At 39.3% G+C, this 15264-nt stretch overlaps 2 protein-coding genes and 1 long non-coding RNA gene across 3 annotated transcripts; 1 reads left to right on the top strand and 2 right to left on the bottom strand.

Annotated features, from left to right (window-relative positions):
• Window positions 1-4156: 4156 nt before the first annotated feature.
• On the top strand, window positions 4157-5358 carry LOC100245810 (zinc finger protein 6-like). The gene has a single exon (XM_002283587.5). The coding sequence runs from the start codon at window positions 4433-4435 to the stop codon at window positions 5213-5215; it is 783 nt and encodes a 260-aa protein (XP_002283623.2). The 5' UTR covers window positions 4157-4432; the 3' UTR covers window positions 5216-5358.
• Window positions 5359-10095: 4737 nt separating this feature from the next.
• On the bottom strand, window positions 10096-11697 carry LOC104877915 (uncharacterized). The gene is made up of 3 exons (XR_784888.3): window positions 10782-11697; window positions 10572-10696; window positions 10096-10489 (listed from the first exon to the last, which is right to left on the bottom strand). It is a non-coding gene; the product is annotated as an uncharacterized LOC104877915 (long non-coding RNA).
• Window positions 11698-12841: 1144 nt separating this feature from the next.
• LOC100266460 (uncharacterized) lies at window positions 12842-13730 on the bottom strand. The gene has a single exon (XM_003631171.4). It carries the CDS (start codon window positions 13554-13556, stop codon window positions 13059-13061), a length of 498 nt encoding a protein of 165 aa, XP_003631219.1. The 5' UTR covers window positions 13557-13730; the 3' UTR covers window positions 12842-13058.
• Between the last annotated feature and the right edge of the window lie 1534 nt (window positions 13731-15264).

The raw sequence follows: 15264 nt of genomic DNA, 5'->3' as shown, positions 1-15264 counted from the left end.
CGCTCCACGTGGCAAAGAAAGGAAAAAAAAAACCCCTTCCGTCATGTACCTAAGGGAACCCAATTCTATAATTGTAAATATAGAATCCTCTGCATAATATTTAAAGCTTGGCATGTGCAGATGTCTCCCATTGAATGTAGATGTGTTTCATGTTATGTGGTGTAAGTGTAGCCGTCTAAGTGTCTACTTTATTGGCAACCCAAGCACATTTATTTTGTCTCATTGATTGACCAAATCTCCCCTCCTCACAACCCACAACTCACGACTCACAACCTAATTCACGGGACTTCTATTGGTTTATTTTAAACTCAAAAAAGCTTGATGGGAATTCATTGCAAATGCTTTTAAAAATCTAGACATTCTAGACTGCAATCTAGGGTTAGCTCCCATGTTAAATAATGTACTTAATATTTACTAAATTATTTTATGGGGGGTGTGAGAGAGAGGGTCACTTCACATGACTTAAAGCTAACTCCACCCAACCCCTACCTTTTTATTTTAAAAGTAGTAGGTAGTGTCACTTGGAATACATGGAGAGGCTTATTGAGTCATACCCACATTGTTTGGACTTTTAGATTGCTTAAAAATGCTTTGAACATATCCATAAAAGGGATTTCAACTTGAAAACTAAGTCACATTGGGTTATCTTTTTATCCTTTTTGGATCCTTCCAAAGTAATGGTTGCGAAAAGAAACAAAGATGATTAGAAAGCTAATGGAGTTCTATTATGATAGGATCATGTCTGAAATAATCTTATGTTATATTTATTTTTAAAGCCTGATTGGTTGAATTGTCCTTGATAAGCACAACTTGGTGGGCCAACTCTCGATTTGGGCGATCTTAAAACGATAATATCGGCATCACTTCAATCAACAACAAAGGAAAGCATGATTAGGGTCCCCTAAAAGTGTTTTATATTCGATGGTGGAAACCATTACAACAAGGGGAGAAAATTTTTATTTAAAAAAAAAAAAAAAAAAAAAAACCTCCACCATTATTAAGAGGACAGTTGTTGATGAATCAACGAGCTTGGAAAAGTGTGATTGGTTGTACAACTCCATCCCCTACTACACTTCAATTGAAAGAGAGAGATAGAGAGGCCTGTCCATGTGGAGCCAGTGCTTCAAAACTTGTACATGTGGTCCCTAGCTGCCTCAATGTGCGCCACTGCTGCCAAAGATTGTTCAACCAGTGAGACCCATCACCCCCAACTTGATGCAACCTCACATGTCTTGCCCTACATCAATGGCGAAACCCCTCTTTCAATTCGCTATATTCTTCCCCACAGACTCTCTCTCTCTCAAACTGATCATGAGCCGTTGCTCCAGCCCCTGCACCCTACCATGTTTCTACTTGTGTGTATATATATATGTTTAAAATTTGAATAGGTTTGGTTTTCTTTTTCATTACAGGACTACGGCTACCAAAACCCCAGAAATATTCAAAGCGCATAGGGTTTGCTGGTCCCAAAGAAAACCTAAGTTAACTAGGGTTTCTTTTCAACTTTCATAGCGTCCAAGGTGTTTGTTCGCGGGGTACCCTACTTTCTGGGCCACCGTGGTCACGATGCCATTTCTTGATTCATTGGACCCTACCTACAGATGAAAAACCCTTGAAAGACCAGGTGAAGCCAAGAATTAGTACAAGTTTCACTTGGCTCAACTAGTCCCAACAACTCTATGTGAACTCTTAACCTTTATGAGTATGACTACTCACATTTATTTGAGAAGGTCACTTCAATACATTTCTTTATTGAGTGAGACCGACTCCTTGAGCCCCATAGTGGGTGATAGTGGCCCAACCCCAGTTTCTAACCTTCCCAAGACGTAGAAAGACCCAAAGACAAAAATCATTGGATCCACACAATAAAGCAAAAAGGTGGTTGGGTTAAGGAAAAAAAAAAAAAAATAGACCATTTCTAAACTTAAGGATCCTAATCTTTGTGACCATTATTTCATGTCATGGACTCAGAATCTACCTATCAGAAGATTTTGGCGAAAAAAAGGAGAGCGGGAGGAAAAAAATAATCCACGCCTGTCAGATTCGTTAATTATACGTGTTAACTAGGTTTGACTTTAGATTAACCAGATCATGATATTATGCAATTAGGGATGGCTAATCACCACCTTCCTGCAGTACCCACCTTAAATTAATTTATTCATCTTTTATCGTAGTAATCATGAATCATCATCATATCCAACGGTCGAAAAGAATGTAAGCTTTCTTCAAAAGACAATCAAATCATGGGGATGAGATTTTTCTTATATGGGAAAATTTGACCAAGTGAGAGGAGGTGTTTTTGAATAGAGAAAGAAGGAAACAGGGTGGGTCATGTTTGGAGTTGTGGTGAAGACTTTGGAAAGAGCTTTTGAATGATACATTATATATATGCTTTATAAGTGATCACCCTCTTTCTCTCTCTCTCTCACTCTCTCTCTCTCTCTCTCTCCTGCTTTGTAGTTAGTAAGATTCGGAGAGATCTTGTGGTTTGAAAGAAAACCATATTATTATAGATTTCAACGTCAATCACGCAAACATCCTAAACAATTATTCATCATCAACACGTAATGGGTGGGTCCACCCTTAGTTTGTAACACCTGAACATTCATGCCCCTTTCAGACAACCCAGCTTCCCATTATATATATCACCAAAAACCAAACAAAAAAAAAGGGAAAAAGGTTATTTGTAATGTGAAACACGCGTATCTCCTTCTGGATATGCGCAATGGATGCGATTGTGACACGTGGGACATGGTCAAGTGATTAGTGGGACTGATGGTCTTAGATGTACAGCGTATCTAGGTTTAGATGTGGTTACGTAGATAATCTTGTGAAGAACATGGAAGCTTTCAAGGATTTGCATGCATGGATTCATGTTTTGACTTTTTTTTTTATTTTTTTGCCCATTTTCTTCAGACAGTGAGAGAGAGATTGGTGGTGGGTGGTGTCGGCTCCTGAGATTAAGCCTGGGCAGCGAGGAGTGTGAGAAGTATATGCCAGAAAAAGACATGGATCCATGGAACAGCTAGCTTCAAGCTCAAAAGATATATTAAATTAAGTTTAGACTCAGAGGACTGTGAGGATAGTGAATGTAAGAAGGTTTGGAGGCTTTGGGCATTTTCTAGCGGCTGTGATGGCAGTCTGAGTCAGGTAACAGAGACATGGGCTTCACGGTAGCTCCTTGGGGCTCGTTCCACTACATCTGAATTTCAGGTCTTGAAATTACTATAGTAACCAAATTGTTGTAATTAAAGAGAAAAATTTTGTGTTATCCATGATTCCTTGTAGCCAGTACTTTTGGCCATATGTAAGTGAGGGCAGTCACAGTTGGAGTAAATAAGGACCTGCGCCTGCCTCTTACTGGTTTTGTGGGGACTTTTGTGGGCAAACGCTGTTTGAAGTGATGATACAGTTTTATGAATTTTGGATTGGAGGCTGTACCATATTTTTTTTGCCTCTCCATGAGGAAAAAGCAGGTGGTCCAAGACATTGATCGAAACCTGGTATTTGAACCGCATGATGGGGTTGCTAGCTTTGGATTCATAATAATTTCAACTAGGAACAAAACAACTTGCTTTATTGTTTGCCATCTCGTTTTCTAACCCAGTGGTTTTAATGTAAGTTTCTCGTGTTGTGGCTAAATTCCAATCCAGTTCAGATTCCATGCTGTGAGAGCTGAATGGTATCTAGATGCATGCAAGGACAACAACTGAGAGAACAGCTCCAGTCAACAAAAATTTCAAAGGTTTTTGGCAAGTATATGGAACTGAATGCCGGAATGCTTGGTAACGATGGAGGACCTCATGTCCATGGGAGTTGTGAGTTAGGAGACGATAGATGAAAGAGTGGGGATGGAGTGTGAGATACAAGATTCTTCCAGGCCATAATGATAATTAGGTCCACAAATTCAATGGGGGTGGGCATGGAATATTTGATGGGAGCTATGTGAAACTGTGGAAGTGTCATTTAGTATGAAATTAAATGATGAAGTTTGCTCAAAACAGTGCAGGAATTAGGAAACTCAATCATTTGATAGTTCAACCACCATCCAACATTCACATGCATCACATTCCTCATCTCAAAGTTGATTAAAGAAAAAAAAAAGGGACAAAATGGAGGAGAAATGAATAATACTTCCACCCATAAATGTAATAATCAAGTAATGGGGTTTATTATTTGTTTAATTGCAAGGATATTGTCGTAATTTGAAGGTACTTGAAAAAGAGAAAATGGAGGAGGTTGCCGAGACAAGTGCAATCCTTTGGGTCCCCGAGTGTTCTTGGGTCGTGTTCCCAATTACACACTTTCTTCTCCTTGGGATGTCCGCAACCATCTCTCTCTCTCTCTCTCTCATATTATTCTCTCTCTCTCTAGTGTACACAAAATTACGAACCCTCCCCTTTTTTATAATCTTGTATAAATACCCTCACACATGCAGCAACTCTCTTACACACCGATTCACAACTCTCTCTCTCTCTCTCTCTCTCTTTCTCTCACTCTCCCTTCTGCTTGCTCTGATTTTTTTTTCTGCATAACCCATCTCTCTCTCATGGCAGAAATCGACTACCAAGCTAAAGCAACCAGTGCTCCCACAAATGGACGCTTAAAGATCTTTGGCTTTAACGTATCAGAGGACGAAGACGTAGAGTCATCCAAAACTCCATCTGGGTCACCAGAATCAGGGGGTTTTCCAGCAACTGGTGACCGGAAATACGAGTGCCAGTACTGTTGCCGTGAATTTGCCAACTCACAAGCATTAGGTGGTCACCAAAACGCTCACAAGAAAGAGAGACAGCAGCTCAAGCGCGCTCAAATGCAAGCCACCCGAAACGCCGCCACTTCCTACATCCGAAACCCCATGATATCTGCGTTCGCGCCGCCCCCCCATCTCCTGGCTCCGGCGGGGCCTGTGGTGGTTCCGGCGGGGGCGGCGCCGCAGTCGGCTTCCTGGGTGTACGTTCCACGTGGGCCGCCGCCGTTCCACGTGTCTCACGGGTGTGTATTCCCTTCATCTAGTGGGAGAGGTGCCGCTACGCTATCGTATGCCGGCGGTGTCGGGGAGTCAACACTAACGACGTCGGCTCCACAGTCTAGAGCTCATGGAAGAGTGGATGCGCCTTCATTGAGCAGGTTCTCTAGAGGCGACGGTGGCCCCACTTTTGATGATGCATTCGGCTTGGATTTGCATCTTAGCCTCGCCCCAGCTGCGCCTTGACTTTTGGCTTGGCTTCTTTAGTTATATGGCTCTGCTTTGTTCTCCTGGCTCCACTGGACTTAACTCAAAAGCTGATGTTTATTTCCCCAGCCAGATCATGTAAATTTTCAAATCTATTTATTAATTTTTTTTTTCTTCCTTCATTCCATTTTCCTAACACTTCAACAAAAAAAACATACAAAATTGGGATGACACGATTATGGCTCCATTATTAAAGTTGATATAAAGAGAGATTGGTTAGGTAACTTAGGTTAGTGAGACAAAATAAAATAACTTAAAGTGCATGCTTCTAAAAATCAAAATGTATAATTTTGCAAACCCTTCAAAGCATTTTTCTAGTCATACTATTGGGATTGCCATAAAAATGGTAAACCAAATCTCACAAGCCTAGATCTATCGAACTGCTTCCACTTAAACCAGCATGATGTGGGCTGGTTACCATTAATAATTATCTCATCCGAAATCAAACTAAAATGTCCAAATGAATGTGGGGCCTCCACCTCATTTTTGGAACACTAACACCAAATAATAAGAAATTTAAAGAGTATAAAGAAGTAGCTAGACTTGTAAGTGGAAGCAAAAGACAATTTCCCTTTTAAGTTTGGAAGGTGAGATTTCATTGCAGAAATTGAAGTGTGGAAAACTCCAACCAAAACCCCCTTGATATAATTGGTTCGGTCCCTTCTAATCACCCTCCGGGCTTGACTAGAGGGTGATGACATGTGGGGCCTATCACATGCAAAACAATTCCCCTAAGTTTGAAATCGCTAGTCTCATTGGATGACAGATGTTTGAGTCAAGTTCTACCATCTTTCAATGTCTTCCCCCCGTAACTTCAACGGCATATTCTCAGTGTTTAATAGGTTGCTGTCCAAACATTTATATATATGCATAAAATCAGCTGGACATCTAGAATGGGAAATGGATTCATCTCAGAATTGCGGGGCTCTGAAGTGTTCAGCAACTAGAGTTTTGTGTGCAGAACAAAGCTTACGTGTAAGCACGAAGATAAGATAATGCATGCCAATTGCACCTAATGCATATGTTTTCCTTTTTTAAAAAAAAATAATAATGATAAAGAAAAAGAAAAGCTTGAAACGGTCAAAAGGGCAGATGGCACCCTCAAATGGGCATCCTTTTTTCGGTGCAAAGTGCAGCCCCAATGGGTGTGTGGGTGTGTGAATATATATAAATAGAGGTCGGCGCTATGGGCAGCTCTTAAGTGACCTCATGGGTGCCCAGGGCCAAGGTTGGCCTCTTAAATCAAAAGGCCTAGAATACTTATTAATGATACAAGAATATTAATGATGGCTCCAGTGGGGTCGAATGACGGTGGAGGCAGGGAATAAAATACAAGAGGTTTAGATTGGATAGTGTCCCTCTATTTTCCCTCTTTTTTGTTTGTTGAAAATTGGATGATTGGGTTGATCTGGAGTTATAGAAAGAAATAGAGGAGGGAGGGTGGGTCATGTGTGCAAGCAATGATCATAGATTTGAAAACTTGTGCACTTGAAAAAGTTTCTTCTTTCTTTAGAGCCTTTTGACATATGGGGTATTACAAAATATCTCTTATTGTTTGGTGAGGCACAAGTGAGAAAATCAAACCTGTTCCCACAACTTTTGCCTAGAACAAAATACTAGCTGTGGTTTGGGACCCAATATCTTCCTTCATCAATGCAATAAACTGATGCGGACAGCCACTTAATTCGTTTTCTTCCCTCTCTCTCCACTTGGGCACTGGTGGAGTCACCCTCCACCCCTCCAGCGAAGTTCCCATCTATGCATAAAAAAAAACTAAAAAAAAAACAAACAACCCACATGCACTCAGGGCACAACCACTATGATCCAGTGGGTTTCCATGGAAGCTCTCTGCTTCTGTGTGTTCAAACCCTATTGGGTGAGACAGCAACCTGCCTGAGGGGACCATGCTACTTTGTTCTCACAGCAAACTTCAAGGAATTTTTTCCAAATACGAGATTAAAAGTAGTCAAGCATTGATTGGGGGAGAGGTAAATTGATGAAACTATTTGGAAACATAGCATCACCCCAAACTCAAGGCATCCACTTGTTGATTGCCCATGTATAGGAACAAAATTGAGTTTGGCAACCCTTCAGGAGACGTATCTGTAAGCCTCCCAATTGGTTATGGCTTCACTATCAAGAATAAATTAAAGAAGTAAGCAAATATACATGGCTTGTACTAATTTAAAGAAGAAACCCGCGCTTTAGAATTGTCCAATTAGATTGCATGGATGGATCCGCAGGATAGGCTGATGTGATGGTCCCTTTTGCTGATAATATTGAAGGACTCTTTACCATCAAGGTTGTATTGGTGCCTATGCCAATGAATTCTTATTGTTGCATATATGTAGGTGTAGCCTTTGCCGCCATTGGTCAATCCCATTTCAGGAAGGAGAAGTGGGTGATGCCATGGCAATTCACAACTCCAGGCTGCTTTCAATCCTATTTGTTCTCCACGTATCTGAAATTCAATTGGAGAGGATGTAGCTGCCCTACAGTGAGGCAGCTTAGTTGTTAGGACACTGATCTATTGTGCTAGATTGTGACCAGCTCGGAGCTTTATCAAAGGAAGAGCCCAGCACATGAGTTGGAGAGCTCAAGGGTACCCATGACAGAGCTAGCTTTTCCCATTAATATCTTTCACTTGGGGCTCTCTCCTGTCATTCTTTACAGATGTAATGTGCACTTTTTGTAAGGACGATTCTCCAACCCCATCCCCTTTTTAAGGAATCTGAAAATCCCTACACAAGCCCTCCTTTTTCAGTGTGTAGCCTATGTGCAGTGCTAAGCTTCATGTCTACAGAAGCTTTCAACCAACTGCAATGAAGAAGGCAGGTGAACTTCAAAAAGTCCCCAAATTTTTCTCAAGATCCCTTCAGTTTAGGGGTTATAGTGGGTCCTCAGGCTCAACCTTTTTGTGTAGGCACCATCCTTCAATTAGATGGATCAGGAAAATTGCATATGACTTATCAGTGGTTTAACTTAATGGTTACTCATTGGAGTTCCAATTTTACCATACACCACTCTGTACTCCACATATTACGCATTAAAAACTCTAGGATATGGACAAAAAGTTATCCATGACCCTAAAGAAAAACCAAAGAGCACTGTCATAGTAACCTTTTTCTTGAGGAAACCCACAAAAGTCCAACCAAAACTGGACCATCACTCATCCCCTGACATAAGGTCCGACCAAATAAAAGAAGCAAGGTGGGATTCTGGGGCCCAATAACCTAGTTTCCAACTCCCCCCATGGTCCCACTCCTTTTTGTTTTCATTAAAATTGTACCATATCCGTGTATCTACTTCAAGGTGTTTGAATTCAATAATTATACATCATCCAGATATTAAAGTATTTTATGTTTGGGAAAACAGAGTCACTCCATTTTCTATCACCCAAATGATGTTCAAGCCACCCGGCTTGAGCCGTTTGGCACCGTTTGGAAATCTCAAGCAGCTCTGCGGAAGCAAGCCCACATATGAAATGGACCCCAGATAGTTGTAGTGAGCTTTGTTCAAATGATTTGGACTTTTCCTTCTCTTTTAGCCCAAACCCATTATAACTGGGTTATCACGCCCAGGCTGCTTGTGGGCCCAACAAAACTGTTCTAAAATGAAACTCGAATGAACAAATAAAATGCAGCTTCACTTCTCCGTCCCTCCTTTTTTTTTTTTTCTTTTTTTCTTTTTTAGCGGAAACTCCCAGTGGGGTAAATACTTTGGGTGTCATGGGTTCTACACCAGACAGAGGTGAAACAAGGACAACCCAAACTTGGATAAGGCGCCACAATGTTTTTTGGATGGCCCCAAAGGGGCATAGTGGGGTCCTTCACTTCACTCCTATATTTCTTTGTTGGCACTAGGCAATCATCTCAGATTATTGGGATCACCTATCATGATTGACATGAGACTTTCCACAGGTATTGAAACTGAACTTGAAAGCGAAATCGGGACTCTTAAGTTCGGGTAAAATTTGAATGAAAAAGCTCCACATACTGTGTGACCCCCATGGTTTTTAAGTCCTGCCCATCATGTGAATGCAGCAGTTGCTTGGACTTGTTTATGGTCATGGAGTTGTCGGCTGTTCCAAGCGTAACTATAGAATTGGCTTCTGATAGAGAAGCTCCCACGTCATTGCACACCTGCCCGTTTAACTCATCAAAGATGACGCAAGAGTTGAATAGAGACTGATTTTCAGTGTTAAATTATCAGATCATGTATCTTATTCAACATCCAAATTATTCTGGAAAAACTAAAGATTGTGATCCATTATCCGCAAGGCAGGCATTTGATGGAAGAATCCTAATGGCAGGAGCAAAATACACTGGTAACGTGTTCATTTTTGTTGTGGAAGGAATTGCCAGGTAAATCTGTCAGCTAAGAAATCAAATTCCTGGAAGTGGAGAATGACTCAGAAGATAATCCCATATAAGTTTTAACTATTTCTGGCCTAGTGCATCAGTTATTACTATAATATTTTTAAAAAAAATTAAAATTTTGAGAAAGCCACCTGTAGGCATGTTAGGATAAGCCAACAGGGTGGTTAATGCTTTGGCAAAGTTAGGTATAACAGTTGTACTAGATTAGGATTAAAGCGCCTGATAAAGGGGGAAAATAATGTAAACAAGGATTCAATTACGAACCAGCCCAAAGAGCCTAAATCAATTTGCTTGGCAGAAGCATTAAAAAAATTACTTCACTTAACAAGACCTATTTTCTGGTACATTCTGAATCCTGTCATGGAAGTAGAAGTAAAGAAGTAAGTAAATGGTTTTACGACTTAGAAGTCTTGATTTGAATTACTCAACCCTGTACAATAAACTGCTTCACAAGTAGAGAAGCAGGTCCTACTTCTTGATCACAGCTTGACAGGGTTATAAGAACTGAAAATCTCCCATATGTCAACATAAGTTAGCATCTAGATGAAAACTTGTATAGAATTTTTAGTCTCAAACAAGAAATTTTAGAATCAAACCGTACTTCAGTGGAAAGTATCGAGTTAGATCTGGAATAAGGTTGCCCACCATTAAGCTAAAGAGGATTGTGCCTGCTTTTCTTGTTCAACTGGAACAGAAGGCCCCCTAGATTTTTGCCTTGCCTACATCCATGAGTGCAATGCCCTCAGCAGCCAACCCTTCAAGAAATCCTTGTTTATCCTTGCTAGTGCTCTCTCTTCAATAAGATGGAACACATTATCTTTCACCACCTCCTCTCTTGAATACCTTATCTTTCAAGTGCTGCAAAACCTTTTCCCTGAAAAATGCCATATTTGTACTCAATGAATTTCATCCAACACAAGATTTGTCTTTAGATTTGAACATGGCAAACTGAAAACCTCATCATCTCATAATAGGCCAAAGTCAACAACAATTCCAGAACATTCAGAACCTCCTTGACTTCGTTTTCTATTTCAATTAAGGACTGGGTCGCTGCTCATTGTTGTTGCTTCTGCTGCTTTTTCTAGAAAAAATAACAAAAAGATGAGCTTATGTTATTTCCATAGCAGAGACAGAACCCCATGTTGGAGCCCCTTCAGAATGCATACCTTGAGTTTGTTCAGATAACTATTTATAGATCTCAGGGCCTCTTGAACAGCAGCATTCCCAATATGTGAAGTGTGTAAGTCATCAGAAATTTTTGTTTGGAAATCAATTTGTAGCATATTGATTGCAGTCTAGTGTAGCAGGAGTGATCTCAGCAGTTTGGCTATTTGGCTCTGTTTCCTCCTTGAGGCTTCCTTCTCGAAATGGTGATAAGGCATCTTCACAGTCTCCTAAGGTCTTAACAACCAGAAAGGAGATCAGAATAGAAATAAACTTAGAACATCTGTGAATGGTATTGGTTGCTAACTTGCTATTTCTATGCTTGTACGTAAATTTATAGCACAGTGGAAGGGAGTTTTGGGACAACCGCACCAGATCAATGCAGGAAAATGCCATTAAACCCCAATCAACAATTTCCAGGAAATTTTAATCATTTTTTTTTCTAGAATAACCAAAAGGCTAATGATAGAACACCCAGAGGTCAAGTTGATTCGTATATGAGAAGTAACAGTAGGACCCAAGCCAACTGCAAAATATATATATATATATTCAACCAGAATGATTCATTGAGAAAAAACCAAGAAGCAATAAATATTGATTCAATCAGAATGATTCCAGGAATTTCTTGGAAAGTGGGGGAACCCAGTTAGATTGATTGGTTCTGCAGAAAAATTCACAAACCAACTGAGCCCAAAATCAAGGAGGGCAACAAACCAAGTTACTCTCCGTGGAAAAAGATGGATGTGAATCCAGCAGAAATAACAGAAATGGATGTGAACTCGTCAACTGGTTAAGGAGAGGAGCCAATGTATTGATCTACCACATGGCAACATAGTGTCATAAGAGATTGCAATAATAACAGTTCATATACATTATTATATGATTAAATTTGAGGGTCAGATAATGTGCCCTTGTAGCTCTGCAGCCCATGTGACATCCTGGTCCTTCAGGGCCCATGGGCTGTCCCGACTTGGTTTACTGGGCTTTGCAAAGAAGAATACGAAATAAGGCAAATTGTGAACCAATAGCAACCCCTTCACCAGCTTCCATGCTGTGATATAGATATAGTAGAATGAAGAAAACCTGAGCTATCATGGCCTTGCTCTGGTCCATAAGATCAGAAACATGTAGCTGATGGGCAGGAGGGAGGGAGACAGACCTTGAAGATCAGTCATGTCATGAAGATATTCTTGGTAAAAACAGCTAGTTGGGCAAAATCAAGATATCAGCCACCACAAATTAAGCATCTTGGAAATAAAACATAGCAAAATCAACTGAGATATCACCAATAATCACCTTAAAGTTTAAACCAAAAAATTAGGAAAGAAGAGAAGAATCATGAAATATATGCTGGACACAAAATTCATGTCAAAATATTGCTATGTTAAATTGTTTGATCTTTATATAAAAGAATTAAATAAGTGAAAAAATTTTGAAATAATATATAAAATTAATTTATTAACTTTAAATTTATTTTTTATTCTTTATTTTTTTTGTCTTCCTAATTTTTCTATCTATTTTATTTCCTTCAAATTTTCTTTCAAACTTTATAACTTCTTTTTATGTATAATATAAATCTATAATAAAATATATTTTATATAATTTCTGGTTAGATGGGTCTCGACATTTATTAATTTACTAACTTTTTTCACACAATATCAAGTCTTGAATAATTAAAATTTGAGGTGATATTATAATAATATAAATTTATTTTTGCAAATGGTAACAATTACAGAAAAATAAAAATTATATTGTAACATAACTCCGATGATACAATAGAATTAGAAATTGTCTCTATAGCTTCTAACCATATAATGGTTAATTGACAATTTTGTTTAATAAATGTTGATTATGAAATGGGCATAAAGTGGGTAATTTATGATAAGGTGATCCATGTGAACAAAACAACTGACTGCCATTTTATCTTCTCCATTGTCTGCTTGTTCATTGGGTGGGGCACCCTCGCTCTGAAACCATGAACCGATGGTTCTAAATTTCTAATCACGTCCAAAAATTCAAACAAACGTGATCAATTGCAGGGGGAAATACATATTTAATAGACTTCAATACGTTGAACATATATTAGAATATGAACTTTGGATTAGACTAATACAAGAGCATCAAGTAAAGTACAACAAATCAATTAAAAAATTATTAAGCCTATCTCCACGGTCTTTAAAAACGGTTGTGGAAGGAGAACAATAAATAAAATAAAATTTCAATTTAAAAAGACAACAGCTAGTATCGGAAAAATGAAGTAGATTCCCATGTCAAGCATTTTATTGGGCTGTGATTTGCAAAGCTGAATCCTGTCTCTGCATTCTCATTTCTTCGTAGAACCTTTCGATGAACCTCTCAGCCCTCTGATCAACCGAGTCTTCTTCATCACCCCAATCCAACGGTCCCCACGATTCACCTGCATTTGCATCTTCCACAGCTGGGAGAGCCTCCAATGCATAGTCTCCATCTCCTGGGTCAGCTCTGAAGCTACCCAAACATCTACACAGAAAGAACATGGAACACATGTCTCGAGCACCGCCATTCTTGAGTGTCTTCCCGCGGTACTGAAAGAGAGGAGTGCTGGAAGGAGAGAACTGGTATTCTTCGGTGTTGCCATAGTTGTAATGCTTGAGAAGCTTGAAATCCTTGGGCTTTCTTGATTTCCTGAGAAAGACGATCAGATTTGAACTTATGGGCTTTCCCATTTTGCCAACGAAAATGGAGATTCTCAGCAGATTTGAAACTTTCTGGAAAATAGGCGACCTCTTTTTGGGCATTTTTCCTGGAAAAATGGGTGAAAAGGAAATAGGAACAATTGGGTAGAGTAATTCTGATGCAGTTGCAGAAAGGTTAGATGGGGTTTAGGTAGGGGTTCTGTATGTGAGGGAGGGGGATTTAATGGAACAAAAAGTAGCATCTGGTCTTAGTGGTGGAGAGGAGCTAAGCCAAGCTGTAAAAAGGGTATGGTCGGTGGCGTTCTGGACCTAACTTATTATATGGGGAACCTGCAGGTAGCCGTTGGGCGTGGGTTTCCTTCCTCCTTTGGTTTCAAGTTTGAACGAGTGGGTCATTCAAATTTTGTTGCTCTTCACTTTTTCTTTTTTCTTTTTTTCTTTTTTTTTTTTTTTTATTATTATTATTATTATGGTAGATTTCACTACAATAGCTGTCTCCTAGGAGGTGTTAGATTCTACCGAAAAATGGTACTCTGATGTAGCATCGGTTGGATATAGTATCGGCCAAATATCGTATTTTGGTCAAGAAGTCCTCAAGTTTTTGCTTGAACCTTTAATTATCTAAAAGTTCATCCTAACCGATCAAAAACTCCAAGATAGATCATCGGGAAGAAGTTGTTCGATCGCCAATACGAATCATGTGGCATGAATATCGAGAGCGACAATAGGACATGTATGAAAAACAAATCCTAAAGGAAAACTCTGTTCTATCACATTAACAGAAAGTATAAAAAAAAGGTTAGTCATACATTGTTGAACACAAATCTAATCAATTAATTATAAGCGTTATGCAATTTTTCACTTCTGACTCTTGATATGTTATTTTTCTAAAGGAATGTTGATTAATTCTATAAATCAAGATTTGGTTTGAAAAATGTATAAACGAAGAAAACGTACAAGAGATATGAAGATCCTTTCCCTAAATAACCAAAACATTCATCAATAAAGGATGTAATACTTAAAAAAAGATTGACTAATCACCCGAATAGTCAAAGAAGGACCACATTTAGAAGGGTTTTGCAGCAATACAATAGCTATAAAATTCTTTAACCTAATTTGAAGGTACGTACATTATTCATAGCGTTGTATTCTTTGTGTACGGAGGTGGTGTTTGGGCAGTTGGCACGTGCTACATGGAATTGGCCCAAAAGGCTAGGGGTTTTCTTCGTCTTTAATCATTCTGCTCTTTTGGGTAAGGAAATGAACTTTCAGTTTTTACATTTTTCGTGAGATGCTTTAATGGGCTGTTGAAGAAACTGAGGCATCAATCAAATTTTTAGTAAAAGAAAACCCAGGAATCAATCAATCAAAAGGCACATCATTAAATCATCATATATGTATTTCAGTAATTTCTATGATGGGTATGGCGGCCATGATCATATGCTATGCTCCCCACCGCTTGTTTATTGTACACTTGGCCCCAGCCGTCCGTATGTAACCCCACCTTATGAAGTTTGAGCTTGGAATTTAGAAACGGCGTTGCTCCTCTGGTCAATAATCATAAAGAGTTAAAACTATTAAAAATCATGGGAAGCCCTTTTCTCTATCCATTAGTTGGGCCAATCAATTTTGGCCACCGCCCCCTCTTGGCCTCATCCAAGATTTGTAGCCATTCGACCACGTCTCTCAAGAGATGATTAAAATTTGAAAAAGGAGTGTGGATAATTGAGCAGCCGGGATAGGGTGATACAAGGGCTTTCATCATATGAAAATACATGAAATCAAGAGCATTCACTTGGTAGAAAATGTA

Source organism: Vitis vinifera, chromosome 1 (assembly GCF_030704535.1).
Source record: "Vitis vinifera cultivar Pinot Noir 40024 chromosome 1, ASM3070453v1".
NCBI classification, from domain to species: Eukaryota; Viridiplantae; Streptophyta; class Magnoliopsida; order Vitales; family Vitaceae; genus Vitis; species Vitis vinifera.
Note: the sequence above shows the minus strand (reverse complement) of the source record. Positions and strands in the feature narration are given on the sequence as shown.

What these genes read in the sequence shown, in the direction of transcription:
- LOC100245810 (XM_002283587.5), top strand. Translation starts at nt 4,433, where the DNA reads ATGCAGCAACTCTCTTACACACCGATTCACAACTCTCTCTCTCTCTCT.
- LOC100266460 (XM_003631171.4), bottom strand. Translation starts at nt 13,556, where the DNA reads ATGCCCAAAAAGAGGTCGCCTATTTTCCAGAAAGTTTCAAATCTGCTG.